This window comes from Oncorhynchus nerka, linkage group LG9b (genome assembly GCF_034236695.1).
Source record: "Oncorhynchus nerka isolate Pitt River linkage group LG9b, Oner_Uvic_2.0, whole genome shotgun sequence".
Classification (NCBI taxonomy): domain Eukaryota; kingdom Metazoa; phylum Chordata; class Actinopteri; order Salmoniformes; family Salmonidae; genus Oncorhynchus; species Oncorhynchus nerka.
This window is the reverse complement of record NC_088424.1, coordinates 5,366,385-5,384,387: the sequence shown is the minus strand read 5'-3', so window position 1 is coordinate 5,384,387 and position 18,003 is coordinate 5,366,385. Positions and strand designations below refer to the sequence as shown.

General features: G+C 42.3%; 2 protein-coding genes across 3 annotated transcripts; both read left to right on the top strand.

Moving 5' to 3' along the window:
• The first annotated feature begins 187 nt into the window (after positions 1-187).
• Positions 188-10,205, top strand: LOC115114884 (solute carrier organic anion transporter family member 2A1). Its single transcript, XM_029643373.2, is given in 15 exon segments — positions 188-473; positions 1,397-1,534; positions 3,568-3,730; positions 4,547-4,606; positions 4,609-4,764; positions 5,239-5,337; positions 5,611-5,753; positions 5,904-5,976; positions 7,116-7,280; positions 7,453-7,672; positions 8,055-8,202; positions 8,743-8,939; positions 9,128-9,192; positions 9,313-9,436; positions 9,606-10,205. Coding segments are annotated over 15 exon segments (1,920 nt in total). The 5' UTR covers positions 188-425; the 3' UTR covers positions 9,727-10,205.
• A 161-nt stretch (positions 10,206-10,366) lies between these two features.
• On the top strand, positions 10,367-17,412 carry LOC115114166 (ras-related protein Rab-6B-like). 2 transcript variants are annotated; one of them, XM_029642193.2, is made up of 8 exons: positions 10,367-10,555; positions 13,012-13,070; positions 13,907-13,972; positions 14,251-14,356; positions 14,619-14,730; positions 15,293-15,386; positions 15,959-16,025; positions 16,491-17,412. In XM_029642193.2, exons 1-8 carry the CDS (start codon positions 10,486-10,488, stop codon positions 16,553-16,555), a joined length of 639 nt encoding a protein of 212 aa, XP_029498053.1. In that variant the 5' UTR covers positions 10,367-10,485; the 3' UTR covers positions 16,556-17,412. The 2 variants fall into 2 exon arrangements, with proteins under 2 accessions (XP_029498053.1, XP_029498054.1); XM_029642194.2 differs by having other exon boundaries at positions 10,368-10,555; positions 13,907-13,960.
• The last annotated feature ends 591 nt before the right edge of the window (positions 17,413-18,003 follow it).

The window sequence follows — 18,003 nt, the reverse complement described above, 5'->3', positions numbered from 1 at the left end:
GCACAACAATCAAGGTTGGGCCATACAGTTGGCTAAACATGTACCTTCCCGGGATTTGATTGGAGTTGCTTTGCTCATATTTTTAAAGCCAAAGGCAGTCATGCCAATCCGTGGGAAGGGAGGGGGGGGGACCCATTCAGCCAATTACTAACTCAGATGTTACCATGTGCTTGCGACAACTCTCTGTTTCTGTACTGTCTGACACATAGGACGTGTTCCTGTCCATGTGTGGTTTGGGAAGGGACTTTTTGTTCTCGGAGGCATCTAAGGGTTAACTCGAAGAATTTGTTGTGACCACCCAACGCACATGCACACCACGATTCCACCTTGACATCCACACACTCTCACACGCAGTCGGCAAGAAGCGTGGAAGTTTGGATTGTTTTCCGCCTGTTGGGGTGAGTGAATGTTGCCAAGCTGTCAGAATGGAGGAGGAGAAAAAAGAGAAGTCAAAACCATCTTGTAACATCAAGGTATGTATGAATGCGTGTGCTCTTGGGACATTCTCGGCTGTTTTTACATCTCAAAAATGTTAGAGTCTCTAGATGAGTGCATGACATCGGCTGTGTAGATCCGGCTATCCCTCAAAACCAAATAAATGTCAAAGATAAGCACGTCTGTGAATTGCATGGTGCTTATGTTTTCCATTCATTTTGAAATGTGGCGTATAGCTTGATCTACAAAACAGATGGCCTGGGATGTGGACTTATCTGAGGTCTGTAAACATCTGACAAACTTTGATTTTGGAGTTGAACATCCCTTTCATTTATATCTGCAGCGGAATGCTAAAATGTCCATTAAGCAAGCAAGCAATTTTGAAATGACTAATTCAACTGTCCAACAAGAATAAAGGGGGGGTGAGGAAAAGTGCAAGTGTTTTGTGGTGAGGGAAAAGACTTTGAAGATCAACACAAATATTGCTTCTAGATCCCACTTGTTGCACAGACTGCAAACGTTCTATACTTAGGCTCAAAGTCGAGATCAAAAGCCGTTTCCCCTCATTCTTCAGTCACAGCAAGACATAAGAGGTAGAACAAAGGTTACCAGAGGAGAAAACAGAACACACAAGGACAAAGAATGCCATGTAGGTTTTCAGTGCCTATCGACTTACTATTGGTACACAGAGAAAGTCTATAAGCAGTGAAGACCTCCCAAGTACCAACATCTATAGGTAACTCCATGACTGATGGGATTCAGGTAGTAGCAGAGAATATCTTCTTTGCTGTGGGCTGACAGTTTGAGTTTTGTCTGCTCTCTCTCCCTCTCTATCTCTCTCTCTCTCTTCCTTCCAACATCTCTCTTTTCATCCCCTATTCCTCTCTCCTTCCCCTATTTCCCTCTTTACCATGTGACTACTACCCCCCCCCCCACACACACACACAACACACACACATAGATATTTGTGCTGTGTCACAGTCTGCTCCAGCTCACCCAGTTGCTGCACAGTGCCTACTTCAAGAGCTGCATCACCACCATTGAACGGCGCTTCGGTTTCAACAGCATGTCTATGGGCACCGTCTCCTCTCTGCACGAGGTACAGCAACCCCTGCTGGTCTCCACTGGGATAAACACCTGCATGTGCAACTGTCAATGCACTCCAGCACTTCTATATAGCCTGGATGAGCACAGCAATACTTGAAATCACAAAATAATGTATTTTTTAATACATGACAGTATAGATAGATACGTCAAAAGTACATGGGAAATATAGTGTCAATACACAGGTATAAGAGCCACTTTGAAGTCACATTCTTTGAAATTCTATTAAATAAAAAAGGGATTTATTGTAACATATTACGTGGTGCTCCATTCTCACTTTAGAAGGGTCTGTCCCCTGTTCTACCACTCTCCCAGCAGCCATGGCTGATTGAAAAGACATAATTACAACCAGTTTACACCTTAACCTAGCTGAAATGACAGTCCAACCAGTTACAGTTGATGTCGGAAGTTTACATACACTTAGGTTGGAGTCATTAAAACTCATTCGTCAACCACTCCACAAATTTCTTGTCAACAAACTATAGTTTTGGCAAGTCGGTTAGGACTTCTACTTTGTGCGTGACACAAGTCATTTTTCCAACAATTGTTTACAGACAGATTATTTCACTTATAATTCCAGTGGATCAGAAGTTAACATACACTAAGTTGACTGTGCCTTTAAACAGCTTGGAACATTTTGTCATGGTTTTAGAAGCTTCTGATAGACGATTTGACATCATTTGAGTCAATTGGAGGTGTACCTGTGGATGTATCTCAAGGCCTACCTTCAAACTCAGTGCCTCTTTGCTTGACATCATGGGAAAATCAAAAGAAATCAGCCAAGACTTCAGAAAATAAATTGTAGACCTCCACAAGTCTGGTTCATCCTTGGGAGCAATTTCCAAACGCCTGAAGGTACCACGTTCATCTGTACAAACAACAGTACGCAAGTATAAACACCATGGGACCACGCAGCCGTCATACCGCTCGGGAAGGAGACGCGTTCTGTCTCCTAGAGATGAACGTACTTTGGTGCGAAAAGTGCAAATCAATCCCAGAACAACAGCAAAGGACCTTGTGAAGATGCTGGAGGAAACAGGTACAAAAGTATCTATATCAACAGTAAAACGACTCCAATATCGACATAATCTGAAAGGCCACTCAGCAAGGAAGAAGCAACTGCTCCAAACCACCATTACAAAAAGCCAGACTACAGTTTGCAACTGCACATGGGAACAAAGGTCGTACTTTTTGGAGAAATATCCTCTGGTCTGATGAAACAAAAATAGAACTGTTTGGCCATAATGACAATCGTTATGTTTGGAGGAAAAAGGGGGAGGCTTGCAAGCCGAAGAACACTATCCCAACCGTGAAGCACGGGGGTGGCAGCATCATGTTGTGCTGTGTTTTGCTGCAGGAGGGACGAGTGCACTTCACAAAATAGATGGCATCATGAGGAAGGAAAAGTATGTGGATATATTGAAGCAACATCTCAAGACATCAGTCAGGAAGTTAAATCGTGGTCACAAATGGGTCTTCCAAATGGACAATGACCCCAATCATACTTCCTAAGTTGTGGCAAAATGGCTTAATGACGACGAAGTCAAGGTATTGGAGTGGCTATCACAAAGCCCTGACCTCAATCCTATAGAAAATGTTTGGGCAGAACTGAAAAAGCATGTGTGAGCAAGGAGGCCTATAAACCTGATTCAGTTACACCAGCTCTGTCAGAAGGAATGGGCCAAAATTCACCCAATTTATTGTGGGAAGCTTGTGGAAGGTTTGACCCAAGTTAAACAATTTAAAGGCAATGCTACCAAATACTAATTGAGTTTATGTCCACGTCTGACCCACTGCGAATGTGATGAAAGAAATAAAAGCTGAAATAAATCATTCTCTCTGCTATTATTCTGACATTTCACATTCTTAAAATGAAGTGGTGATCCTAACTGACCTAAGACAGAGAATTTTTACTCAGATTAAATGTCAGGAATTGTGAAAAACTTGAGTTGAAATGTATTTGGCTAAGGTGTATGTGAACTTCCGACTTCAACTGTATGTCCGCTGGGCTGTGACTGTGTCCTACAGATGGGGAACATGGTGCTGGTGGTGTTTGTCAGTTACTTTGGGAGCCGGGTCAACCGGCCTCGTTTCATTGGCTTTGGGGGGCTGCTCATGTCCTGTGCTGCTGCCACCTTGGCCCTACCTCACTTCCTGTCCAAGCCCTACCAGTACCACTCTATGTCAGCTGGTAAGAAGACAAAACCCTATATATTACTCTCAATATATTACTGTGCAGGAAATATTACAGTGCAGTTTTGCCAAAATTCAATGTATTACAGTGCAGGCTGGCTCGAGATAGTACACTTTAGAGGAGAAAATGTATGTATAAAATGTATAAAATGTTTAAAATGTTAAGTTAGATTTTATCAACACTTATCAATTGAGTTATATTTCAACTAATCTCTCATGGACAGATGAAACGGTGAGAATCTGTTAAGGCTCACATAGAATTATGTTAATACGAGTAGCAGTAGTTAGTTCTTGGTTTGGTAAAAAACAAAAAGAAAAGTGGACTAAACAGGATTGGCTGAAGGCGGTGTGTGAAATGGTCCAGTGATTTTCAAGCCTGTGTGCGGACGGTTTCCACTAGATTCCACAGCTACAAAGTCAAAATGGTCTTTATTGCAAAAATGTATGAAAACAAAAATGTGATTCTTGGCCATGATAAACACAGTGTTTAAAGAGAGGTGTTTGGGTGAGAGTTTCCGTTCGCGAGGAAGTCTCCTTCCTCACGAATTCACAATTGTTAACTGCATTCCCCCCAGAAGTAAAACAGGAAATTAAAAACTTTAGTGAGATAATTGTACTTCTGGGAAACTGAGGGGAGGGGGGGGGGTGCAACTCAATATTAAGGTGTCCTTAATGTTTTGTACACTGAGCGTATATATATTTTTTGTTTTTGTACTTCATAGGTTGGCACAAGTAATAATAACGCTCAATGCATGTTTCTCAACGGGACTGAACTGATCACCACACAGAAATATGTATATGAATGTGCTTTTAGCCGGTGGGTCATGGGACATGTGTGTTCCAAGGGAGAATTCCTCTGCCCCTGAAGTGTGCAGACAGGGGGCGGTGGGGACCCCTCTGAGGCGCGGACCCAGTGGCTGACCTTGGCAGCTTCCCAGGTGCTGTTTGGCATTGGCTCGGTGCCCATCCAGCCCTTTGGCATCTCCTACATAGATGACTTTGCTGAGCCTGGGAATTCAGCTCTTTACATTGGTAAGATACTGCTACAGTGCTGCCTGAGTGCTGCTTTACTTGAATCTGTTATGATCAGGGATCAGTGCTAGAGGCGTCACTACAGACCCAGGCTCGATCCCAGGCTGTATCACAACCGGCCATGATTGGGAGTCCCACAGGGCGGTGCACAATTGGCCCAGTGTCATCCGGGTTAGGGGAGGGTTTGGCCGGGGTAGGCCGTCATTGTAAATAATAATTTGTTCTTAACTCACTTGTCTAGTTAGATAAAGGCTCAATAAAAAATAAAAATATGTTTCTGGCAGGAGAACCAGACAAACTGTTAATTGAAACATTTGTTAGATTTAAATGTTTTGTTGATGATTTTGATTGATCTGAGGATATTATCAATTAAATAATTTATGGGGATTCATTGAATCTGGTCCTGGTGAGGAGAATATTTCAAGTATCACCTGATTGGAATTTAAGTCATAATTGAGTTATTCTGTGTTCTAGCCATCCTGTTCTCCATCTCTGTGTTTGGGCCAGCCTTTGGGTACCTCCTGGGTTCCATGATGCTCCGAATCTATGTAGATGTGGACAAGATAGGTTTAGGTAAGTCACTGTTGAACCGTTAGATCCTGTTTGTGAGAATGAGAAGAACATATACAGTATACAAAATATGAAGCAATGACTTTCATTTTCTCTACCTTTCTCTCCCTGCTCTTGAGCCCCATCCCTCTTCTTCTCTCCCATCCTCTCCATCCATCCATCCATCCATTCATCATCATCCCAATGCTTATCCCTATCCCCTCTCACCCCTCTCTCCCATCCCCTCCTTCTTCCCTGTCTCCCCCATCCCTCTGATCCCCCTCTATCCCATCCCAGACAGTCCATTGGACCTAACCCCGTCTGACCCTCGCTGGGTTGGGGCATGGTGGATGGGCCTGCTGGTCTCCTCTGGATGTCTGGCTCTGGCCTCCATCCCCTACTTCTTCTTCCCCAGAGTCAAGGTACCGGCCCAGGCCAAAGTAGGTGGTCAACCACTTCCTGGGTTTGGGTTCATTCTATTCTAAGGGGTTAATTTTGGGTTCATTCTATTCTAAGTCGATTCAAGAGATAACTAATACCTCATTCTCAAAATGTTTCAGGCTATTGACTGATTATCTGGCTTTTTTCAGGCACCTAAGACTGAAAGTGACCCTTTGAAAGACGAGACCTCTTCAGAGACCTCTTTAATTGACTTCTTAAAGAGTAAGTTCCTTTAAAGGGATTAAGTCGATGTTTGTGTGTATGTTCTTGTGTATGTTAATATACACTACATGACCAAAAGTATTGGGACACCTGCTCGTCGAACATCTCATTCCAAAATCATGGACTTTAATATGGAGTTGTTCCCCCCTTTGCTGCTATAACAGCCTCCACCCTTCTGGGAAGGCTTTCCTCTAGATGTTGGAACATTTCTGCGGGGACTTGCTTCCGTTCAGCCACAAGAGTTTCTCTTCACTGGAATTGTCATGCTGAAACAGGAAAGGCCCTTCCCCAAACTGTTGCCACAAAGTTGGAAGCACAGAATCACCTAGAATGTCATTGTATACTGTAGCGTTAAGGTTTCTCTTCACTGGAACTAAGGGGCCTAGCCCAAACCATGAAAAACAGTGTTTTTCACTGACCATTATTCCTCCCCCACCAAACTTTACAGTTGGCACTATGCATTGGGGCAGGTAGCGTTCTCCTGGCATCTGCCAAGCTCCGATTTGTCCGGTGGACTGCCAGATATGAAGAGAACGGCCAGAGAACGCATTTCCACTGTTCCAAAGTCCAATGGCAGCGAGCTTTACACCACTCCAGCCGATGCTTGGCATTGCGCATGGTGATTGCGGCTGCTCGTCCATGGAACCCCTTTCATGAAGCTCCCGGCAAACAGTTCTTGTGCTGATGTTGGTTCCTGAGGCAGTTTGAAACTCGGTAGTGAGTGTTGCAACCGAGGACAGACGATTTATACGCGCTACGCTCTTCAGCGGTCGTGTGTACCTGTGAGCTTGTGTGGCCTACCACTTCACGGCTGAGCCGTTGTTACTCCTAGACGTTTCCACTTCACAATAACAGCACATACCGTTGACCGGGGCAGCTCTAGCAGGGCAGAAATTTGACAAAGTGACTTGTTGGAAAGTTGGCATCCTATGACGGTGCCACATTTAAAGTCTCTGAGCTCTTCAGTAAGGCCATTCTACTACTATGGAGATTGCATGGCTGTGCGCTCAATTTGGCTGTCAGCAACGGGTGTGGCTGAAATTGCCGAATCCACTCATTTGAAGCGGTGTCCACATACTTTTGTATGAATAGTGTATATGTGTGTGGCCGTTGTGTGTGTGTTCTTGTGCATATCCCAGTGTTCCCGCGTCTGCTCCTGAGGATTCTGCTGCGGCCCGTCTTCCTGCTGCTGATCCTGTCTCAGTGTTGTTTCTCCTCCTCCATCGCCGGCCTCGCCACATTCCTCAGCAAGTTCCTGGAGCACCAGTACGGCACTACCGCCGCCTACAGCAGCTTACTCATCGGTGAGTAAGCTGGCACACGTACACAATCCTATGCACACGAAACATACGCACACACACACCACACACACGCACAAACACACACACACACACAATGTCCTCTAAGTAGTTTTCAACTTTCCATCGTTTTTTCTCAATAACCAACTGTGACCTCCATCCTGTTGTCTTTCTCCAGGGGCCATCAACCTGCCCATGGCTGCTGTAGGGCTGCTGCTGGGCGGGGTGGTGATGAAGTGTGTACGCCCACCTGTGCGGACCCTTCTCTGGCTGTGTTTGGCACCTCTCTCCCTCTCCATACTGCTCTGTGTACCTCTCTTCTTCATGGGCTGTTCCACTCAGAGAGTGGCGGGGGTCAACACAGGCTACGGTGACACACAGGACCAGTGGACTAATAGGTGAGCGGGATCTGTCTATTCAAAAATACCCCTCATTACTGTGCCGTATTCTACTGTGTGATTAAAAAAAAAAATTATAATAATAATCGGCAGCACAAATCATCTGCTCTCAATTATTCATGTTAAGTCTCCCTATACTCTCTCTACATCACGACCTTTCTACAGATCAATGACTTTATTGTACACTCAACACGTTGCACCATTGTAGCATTCACTCAATACATTCCTAATCAACCATCACTGAAATGTTGGCAAATATTCTATTCCATTCTATCACTAACTCAAATAGTATATCTTGAAAGGCACAAGTCAGCCATCATCAAACTCTGTGATTCTATCTGAGGACCACCCGATCTCACTTGTGTTGTTATCCCCCCCCCAGGTCTCTATCTCTCTGTAACTCCAACTGTTCCTGTCTGAATAACGTGTTTAACCCCGTGTGTGGAGAGGACAACACAGAGTACATCTCTCCCTGTCACGCTGGCTGCACCGATGTCTCCGTCGACACACTAAACCCTCACAGAGTCCAGGTACGACATGAGGTCATCCTTGAGATAGACTGTATGTGAAGCCTAACCCTGGTCAACAGATCTGTGGCGAGATAGCACGAACCAATTTGAAACCTAACTATGTGGAAGTCGGTATTCAAAAGACATTTGGTAGCCTCTTGTAATCTCATAAACGAGTCAAAGGGCTACTTGTCCTTTTGCTTACAGACGTGGGATCTTAAACTTGATCACTCTTTTGTTGCTGAGGATTCTCCTGCACAGCTGTGAATGCAAACTTGTGGTTTATTCAAGGTTTAAAAAGGATTTTTAAAGTTTGTGATTTCCACTCTAAAATGTCACATTTGATTTGCCCTATCGAAAATGTATCAACAAAAAACCTACAAAAAATGTCCATTGATTATAATTGCACATAGTAAGTCATATTTCCTTCTGATGGGATCATTTTCCTGCTGTTAGCAAACTGGCTCAAATTAAGATGCTAATTCTGTATGCAGTGTGGGACATCCTTTAAGACTGTAAGAAAATACTGTTCAAATAATGTACCCTTTCTCTCCTCCCTAGACTTACACCATGTGTAGCTGTGTGACCGCTCTGTCTGCTGTGCCCGCTGGCGCGGCTGGTATGGGGATGGGCAGGGCCCTCCCAGGTTCTTGCACCAAGAGCTGCCCTCACCTCGTCCTGCCTGCCATTCTCCTCATCGCCTTCGCTGGCTTCATTGCCAGCCTCTCCCACAACCCCATCTATATGATGGTGCTCAGGTACCGGCGATGACGGTTGTGGTGGCGATGATGGTGATGATGGTGTTGATAGTGGTGGCAATGATGAGGATGGTGGTGTTGATGATGGTGCTGGTGGTGATGATGATTATGGTGTTGATGATGACGATGACAGTGGTGGTGGGGTGAAGATGATGACGATGCATGATTTTTATTTTTTATTTTTTCAGGACAGTCTTTCAAGAGGAGAAATCCTTCGCAATTGGAGTCCAGTTCCTGCTGATAAGAATGCTAGGTAAGTTAGCCTCTAAGCGCATGTGTTTGCTGGACAAACAGTGCCCTATCCTTAATTTTCCATTATGTTCCAGTCCCCAAAAAATCCAATGTCTGAATATATTTGGTATATATGTTTCAGCCTGGCTGCCAGCCCCTGCTGTGTTTGGGCTGGCCATTGACTACTCCTGTGTCTGGTGGAAGCACGCCTGTGGGAAGAAACAGGGCGCCTGTGGTTACTACGACAACAACATCCTTCGGAACAGGTGCGCCCGCACTTGATGTGCTTGCAAATTAGGGGTCACTGAGAACAAAGTCTTGTTGTCCTTGTGAGTGTTTTTTTTTTTAATCGAGATTGGGAATAAATAAAGACACTTATCATGATGAATATAGTGAATAAGGTACATGTTGTTCTGGCTGTGTCCTCTCTCCCAGGTACTTTGGGCTGCAGTTGGGTTATAAGTGCCTGGGGTTGGTGCTGCTAGCCCTGGCAGGCTGGAGAGTACAGCACACGCCTTGTCTGAGTATTGAGAAGGAGCCTGGGGTGCCGGTGTGAGAGGCCAGCACTGACCCTGAGGGGCCACTGGGGAAAGGGTCAAGACCATTGGTTCTTACGGCTCAAGTTAGAGCACAATACGGGCAACACTAAGGTTGCAGGTTCAATTCCCGCATCGGCCAATTAAACTGAGTATGTGTCGCTGTTAACGACAGCTGTCTTAGTCGCTTTGGATAAAAGTGTCTGCTAAATGTTATTATTATGTAGTATCAACACTGAAAGTGGTTTATTTTGGACTATAATCTAAATTGACATAGTTTCTTCCATTATTTTAAGGGACTTTTGATAACTTCATATGCTACTTTGATAAAGGCATGTTTTTGGTTTGCTTATCATGAAAACCTGTATACACTACTGTTTTATTGTACAGTATTTACATTGTTTTTATGTGTATAAATGACACTATTTGTGAATGAATCTGAATGTCATATTACTATAACAAATGGTTTATAACACATTCTGTTTGAAAATAAAACTAACCGGAAAGCATCAATATTGTATTATGTTACTTACTTTACTGTTGAGTAGCTCTACACTGTGTAATTAACGGGAGAAAATGCAAAATATTCAAGAAGGTGAGAGGATGAATAAGGTGAGGTCACGCAGGCGCACACGCATCCTAAATTGACAGGACGATGCTGAGCTGCATTCCCATCATTCTATGAGCAGACGAGGATCCCGACACACCGATAGTGATCGAACCAACGCCTCTGGATCAGAAAACCTCTATTATAATCCGATAGAGTTATCGCTGTAACCATGTCCGCCGGAGGAGACTTGGGGAACCCTCTGAGGAAATTCAAACTGGTCTTTTTAGGAGAACAGAGCGGTGAGTTGAGTCTTTTGGAACGCCTTGGAGGCTTGGTTATCAGTTGCCAAACACGATAACGCATCTTGAAGGCCATAACTGTATTCTTTGGTCTATTTGAAAGTTTTCACTATTTTGTAAATGTGTTGAGAGTTTGTGTCAAATGTTAACTCAATCAACCAATTCACTGGTTCCTGTCACGATTTTGTTCCTGTAGAAAATCTGATTAGTCATCCATTTCGATCTAAAACGTCATGAAATACAATGTAGGCTATCCTCCGCATTTTACCGATATGAATATTTTATTTCAAGAAATGTCTCTATTTAATCATGTTTCATTGTATTTCATCATCATTGGTATTACAGATACAGTAAGTGACGTGATATAAGAATTTGGATGTTTTGATGTGGTGCAGTGGCCGGCAGAAATATTCGCTCTGTTTCAAGATTATAATAACATTTAATCACAGTTCAATCGTTGACTATAGACTTCAACATTTAAACTTATTATATGATTAGTTTGATTTTTTCCCCCCGGTTTAAAATGGTTATATAGATAAATAGTTACCATGTGTCATTTCGGGACACACCCAGGTTGGCGATGTCTGTCGAATTTATAAACCTCGCAGTCACTGTCTCCAATCCGTTGACTCACCGTTCCAAATCATAATATCCTAATGGTCACGAATGGTCTGTTATTGTCATAACATGATGATTTATTCAATAATTCAATAATTTAGAGAACAATGACTGTTTACGTGGTTGATATGGCAAAGACTCAAGAGATCGATAATGGTTCAGCGCTATAAACCTCTTAGAATACGTGGTCAGACAGCAGACAGTCGGAGTGGCTATCCACCTCTGCTCGATCATGGAGTTGAAGTGTAAAATAGTATACATTTGGGCATTATAATGGTTTATTTATAATATAATGGATGTGTGTGTGTGTGTGTGTGTGTGTGTGTGTGTGTGTGTGTGTGTGTGTGTGTGTGTGTGTGTGTGTGTGTGCATGTGTGTGTGTGTGTGTGTGTGCATGTGTGTGTGTATATGAGAGAGAGAGAGAGAGAGAGAGAGAGAGAGAGAGAGAGAGAGAGAGAGAGAGGGAGAGAGAGAGAGAGTGTGTGTGTGTGTGTGTGTGTGTGTGTCATGTCTATTCCATAACTGAGTGTATGTTCTTGTATGTTTGTGTGTATATAATGGTAGCTGTCATGGCTTTCCATAGAAAAGGATGCTGAGATGTAGCTGTCCATGGTACTGTGTGCGTGTGTGTTTGTTTCTGTGTGTGCATGTGTGTTATTGCATTTGTATGTAGCAGCCTAGTGGCTTTCCATAATGTATGCTGTTATGTAGCTGTCCGTGGTGCTGACAATGCCAATTGTTTTCTGTGGGCTACTAATTGTGATGAGTGTCCCCTAAAACACTCACAGACCATTGGTGATCTTTAGATCTTCAGGTTTTAATAAATTGCTTAACCTCATATTGTTTTGGCCTGTGAGTGATGAACATTGGGTAATGGGTGCTAACTAGGCTCTCATTCAGTGTACCTGTGATTGTGGGTTTCGTGTGTGTGTGTGTCTGGGTGTGTGTGCGCGAGAGCGTGCTTGTACATGCATACATATATGTATATGAAGAGTTTCATCCCAAAATACTATACAGTATATCCATTTTCAAAAATGTTGGCATATTAGTTTTTTTTGTTTAAAGAACTTCTGAAAGAGATTGGGGTTTCATGGCATGGGGTTGTTAAATGACACTAGATGGTTTTATTTCAGAGAGACAAATGATCCCAATTTGTTGCATAACTGGATATAGCCACCTTCCTCTCAGAGAAAAAAGTCAAATGGGATAAAAAAATTACATTTTTAATAAAGAACTGTAGAAATGATACATTTGTAACATCAATGTTGAATATATATATATATTTTACTAAATTAATCAATACAGTAATATGTGATCTGTGCTCTGGTCAAAGTATGACACTATATAGGGAATAGGGCTCTGGTCTAAAGTAGGGCACTATATAGGGAATAGGGATCTGGTCTAAAGTAGGGTACTATATAGGGAACAAGGATCTGGTCAAAGTAGGGCACTATATAGGGAATAGGGCTCTTGTCAAAGTAGGGCACTATATAGGGAATAAGGTGCCATTTTGGGACGAGACATAACTCTAACCAAACACTATAGAATGAGGCTAGATTTATGATGGGTTGAATTTATATGTTAAATATACAGTATACGAATATTCAATTCCAGAAAAAAAAAGATATATAGCCCTTTGCAACAAAACCCAATTTAATACACATGTAAAATCTAGGAATAGAAATTCTGAAACCAGTAATATTGCACACCCACAAAAAGGTACCAATAAACGTTCATTTTGGATGAAAAAAGACTCATGTGAAAAATTGGTGGATGCAGCTTCTTTAAAAAATAAACAAAACTTTAATATTCAATCCTGTGTTCTGTTCCTCTTCCAGTGGGGAAGACATCGCTGATCACCCGGTTTATGTACGACAGCTTCGACAACACATATCAGGTAAGACCTGGCTGCTTTACTTCCTGTTCTGGTACAAACAAATGATAGGACAACAATTACAATACAAAGGGCAATGCAAATCTAATGACAATAGACCATGATTAGATTTGCGCGCTTGGCCTTCACACAAAATATATTTTTTCATGCTTCCTATCTATCACAGTAGATCCCATTCCTTTGTGAATAACAAAAGATAGAGGGTGACACACTGTACCCTGTGTGCTATTATTGTGACACACTGTACCCTGTGTGCTATTATTGTGACACACTGTAACCTGTGCGCTATTATTGTGACACACTGTACCCTGTGTGCTATTATTGTGACACACTGTACCCTGTGTGCTATTATTGTGCCACACTGTACCCTGTGTGCTATTATTGTGACACACTGTACCCTGGGTGCTATTATTGTGACACACTTTACCCTGGGTGCTATTATTGTGACACACTGTACCCTGGGTGCTATTATTGTGACACACTGTACCCTGTGTGCTATTATTGTGACACACTGTACCCTGGGTGCTATTATTGTGACACAGTGTAACCTGTGTGCTATTATTGTGACACAGTGTAACCTGTGTGCTATTATTGTGACACACTGTACCCTGTGTGCTATTATTGTGACACACTGTACCCTGTGTGCTATTATTGTGACACACTGTAACCTGTGTGCTATTATTGTGACACAGTGTAACCTGTGTGCTATTATTGTGACACAGTGTAACCTGTGTGCTATTATTGTGACACAGTGTAACCTGTGTGCTATTATTGTGACACAATGGACTTTTATTGCACTATTATTGCGAGAATCACTTTCCGGTTGTTTTATTTGACAGGCGACCATTGGGATTGACTTCTTATCAAAGACCATGTACCTGGAGGACCGAACAGTAAGAAACTCTGTCAGTTACCTGAAATGAACACAGATCAACATTGACTACATTATTTACCCATTTTTTTAGGGGCCTAGCACCCTAACTAGTACAAAGCACCCTAATTTGTCCTAGCATACTACACATACTAACTATACATACTATACATATTACTGCATAATGTAAATGAGTCATTCATAAATTATTATGGTGAAATGAAGTTAAATAAACATGTTTGTAAAGACTTGTTGTAGTTTAACCGTGTTGCTTAGCAAGTACTGCAGCTCAGTGGGTTTGTGTGTGTCTAGGTGAGACTGCAGCTGTGGGATACAGCAGGTCAGGAGCGCTTCAGGAGCCTCATCCCCAGCTACATACGGGACTCTACTGTCGCTGTGGTTGTGTATGACATTACAAGTGAGTGGCAGAACTCACACGACGAGCAGAACCTGATGCACACGCACGCACGCACGCACGCACGCACGCACACACACACACACACACACACACACACACACACACACACACACACACACACACACACACACACACACACACACACACACACACACACACACACACACACACACACACACACACACACTGTGCCCTACAATGGCATACATTGTAACACACAGTAACACCCAGTAGAAAGGTACATGATATATTTCCTTCCCAGACGTGAACTCGTTCCAGCAGACCTGTAAGTGGATTGACGACGTTCGAACAGAGAGGGGCAGTGATGTCATCATCATGTTAGTGGGCAACAAGACAGACCTGGAGGAGAAGAGGTGGGTGATCATTTACGTCTGGTGCACATATTATTTACATATTAGGCCTGCATACTGAATACATGCTGTATACAGGTGTTCTATCTTAATTTGACCAGTTTCTCACAGCAGGAAAAGAATCCTGCAGCAACAGGACATGTGAATTATTATGTGGATTATAATGAATGGACATTTTTATAGGAGTTGATACATTTTTTTGTTAGGACATTTTTGTGACTTCCAAAGTTTGTAGGTGGAAATGAAAAACTTTAGAAGCCTTTTAAACCTCAAATACACTACAAGTTTTCAAAATGCTCTTCGACAAAAGAGTGATCAAATTCAGATAGTACATCTGTATCTGTTTTTGAACGCTTTGAACTTGGATAATCCTATCAGGGTCTTTTGTCTGACTTATTTAGACTTTTTAAGTCCTTTAAAATGGATTGAAATGATGAACATAAGTTGCCTGATTTGATTTAATGCATCAAATGTTTAACGCCATTGGTTCTAAAACTGTTAAAGATTTCTAGCAAGTATTCCCCTTTAACATCTGAATGTATGCTTTGGTCTGATTCTCCCACAGACAAATCACTATTGAAGAGGGAGAACAGAGAGCCAAAGAACTGAACGTGATGTTCATCGAAACCAGTGCCAAAACAGGCACCAATGTCAAACAGGTGATTCTTCCTATAAACATTTTCAATTTCTTAATTAGGCACTTTATATGCTTCAGGTTTGACTCACTCAAGAATACACACAAACAAGTAGGGTTCCTCAAGGGTTTTTGTAGGGAAAGATGATGGTTCTAAACTCAAGGACCCTGTCTTTCAAAGATAATTCGTAAAAATCCAAACAACTGCAGTACTTAATGCAGCTGGTGGCCACACCAGATACTGACTGTTACTTTTGATTTTGACCCCCCCCCCCCCCCCCCCTGTTTAGGGACACATTATTCCATTTATGTTAGTCACATGTCTCTGTGGAACTTGAAGTTTCCAATTAGAACCCGATGAGCATAGTTCTTTATAACCTTCAATAACCTTCAAAAAAAGGTTACATATAGCACCAAAAAGGGTTCTGCTGTGTTTGCAAGCCAAATAACAATGTTTTTGGCACTATACAGAACCATTTGTTTATAGTGTGTACGATTTACGTAGTGGAAATTCCTTTTAAGATGTAGCTTTCTGTTAATTGTATTATGTATTTTCAATGTATTGTCCTTCCTCTCTTTCCCCCTCTCTATCTCTAGCTGTTTCGACGTGTGGCAGCAGCCTTACCTGGGATGGAGAGCTTGGACGATGCGAACCCTGAAGGCAGTATCCTTTAGAACAGAGGGTCACTGAGTGACGTAACAATCTGTCAACCAAGGCCCAGAACAGCAAAGAGAGACTCAGTGCAGAGAAAAATGGTTTAACTCATTGTGGTTGCTGGCACTGTCACAAAGAAACAAGTAGAAATAGGCAGACGTCTTCAGTGCAGTGAACCAAGAATATTACGTAGTTGATTGGTATGAATTCTATAGGACAGGGGGAGAGGATGCCCCCTAGTGACGGTATAGCAGAGTAGCACCCTGTGCCTAGGGAAACATGATGAAGGATAGACGATGTGTGCGAGAGAGAGAAAGCGAGAGAGAGAGAGAGGGGGGGGGGGGGGGGTCTATTATGTTGCATTATAGTCCTCTCTGTTGACTCTTTTGGACCAGAGTTTTGTTGTTGAGAATGGAATATGCAGATAATGTTTTATCTATTCCCTAAGTTTTTCCTTAATTGGATACTTTCCAGTGATTGACATTAAGCTGGACAAACCAGCAGAACCCACTGTCCCTGAGGGTGGGTGCTTGTGTTAATGCAGAGCTGTCGGACAGCTTCCTTCACACCATAGGCTTGTTGTGTTGCTTCCTACTGGTTAGCTTCCAGTTGACTTTTCTGATTGGATATGGGCTGCGTACCGTATATCTGATTGGACGAATCAAGTGTTATTTCAGTCTTCAGTTGTAAAATAGTGTATACTTTGTCAATATGTAAGTGCCAGAGAAGGAAAAAAAAGAGAAAAAAAAGTTTTAGAAAATGAAAAAAGGGAGGAAATGGAGTGAAACTCGAATTCTTTTCGCCGTTATGTTTTGTATTTTTTTATATAAAAGGGAAAGCACCAAAAATGACACGTAAATTGGGAAAAGTGGGGAAGTCCATTTCCAAGATGGCTGCCCTGTCTGAATATCTGCAGCACGCATGCACGCTGATCTCAAACCTACAACCCTGGAGTGGCTCGACTAACTTAGAATGTTTTATAGCATAATAATAGCATACTCATATCAACAATGTGTTCCATTTGATATTCCCCACAGGCGTTGATTTACCATAGATTCACCCTTACTTACAGTACTATAGCTGTGAAAATATGTCACTCTCAATGGGCAACTTTTATAGAACACCTGTGCTGTGGTAAAAGAAGAAGAAAAAAGCCAATGGAATTTCACAAGCCCTCCCCCTCCCCCTCTCCTCCCTCTTCCTTCCTCCTTTCCCCTGGTAATACACATTAAGCTCTACTGTACTGCACTGCACTGTATATAATAATGTAATATGTATGTTATGAACGTCCCTCGGTAGAAGTGGTCCTTGTTCACTGGTATGAATAATGTAATAATGTTTAATTATTAATAAATGAAAGATTAAAGGGCTTCACTTTCCTAACCATCCACACTTACCCATTGCGAAATGGTCTCGTCTGTCAAAAGTGAATGATGAATTATTATGAACCTACAAAAGAACCTTAGAATATTTCCAGACTACTCTACTTATTTAAAATGCAGACCTGTAAGGTGTGGCACATTGAAATTCAATTGAAATTCAAGAATGAATTGCAATTAAAAGAGCAATTCACAACTCAATTCAGAATTGGCCCCGAACCTAATTTTTAAACTACTGAGTCAACCTGAGCAGTAGTGCACTGGCCTGGCTACATCTCCAACACAGTTGCTGGAACTGTGCTTGAAAGGACAATGTGGAAAGAAAATGACTTGGTCAACACAGCACTGTTTGCACAATAGTGTGAATGGGTTATATCTGAAATTCCATTTGATATTTTTAGTCATTTAGCAGACTCTCTTATCCAGAGCCACTTACAATTAGTGCATTCATTTTAAGATAGCTAGGTGAGACAACAACACCTCATACCAAGCACATTTTCCCATCGACAATAAACATTTAAAAAAGTCAGTGCTAGTGGGGAAAAGACGAGAAAAGACCTTCGCGTCGTCATTTAGGGTGGAACCCCTTAACTTGAGATACAGGATGT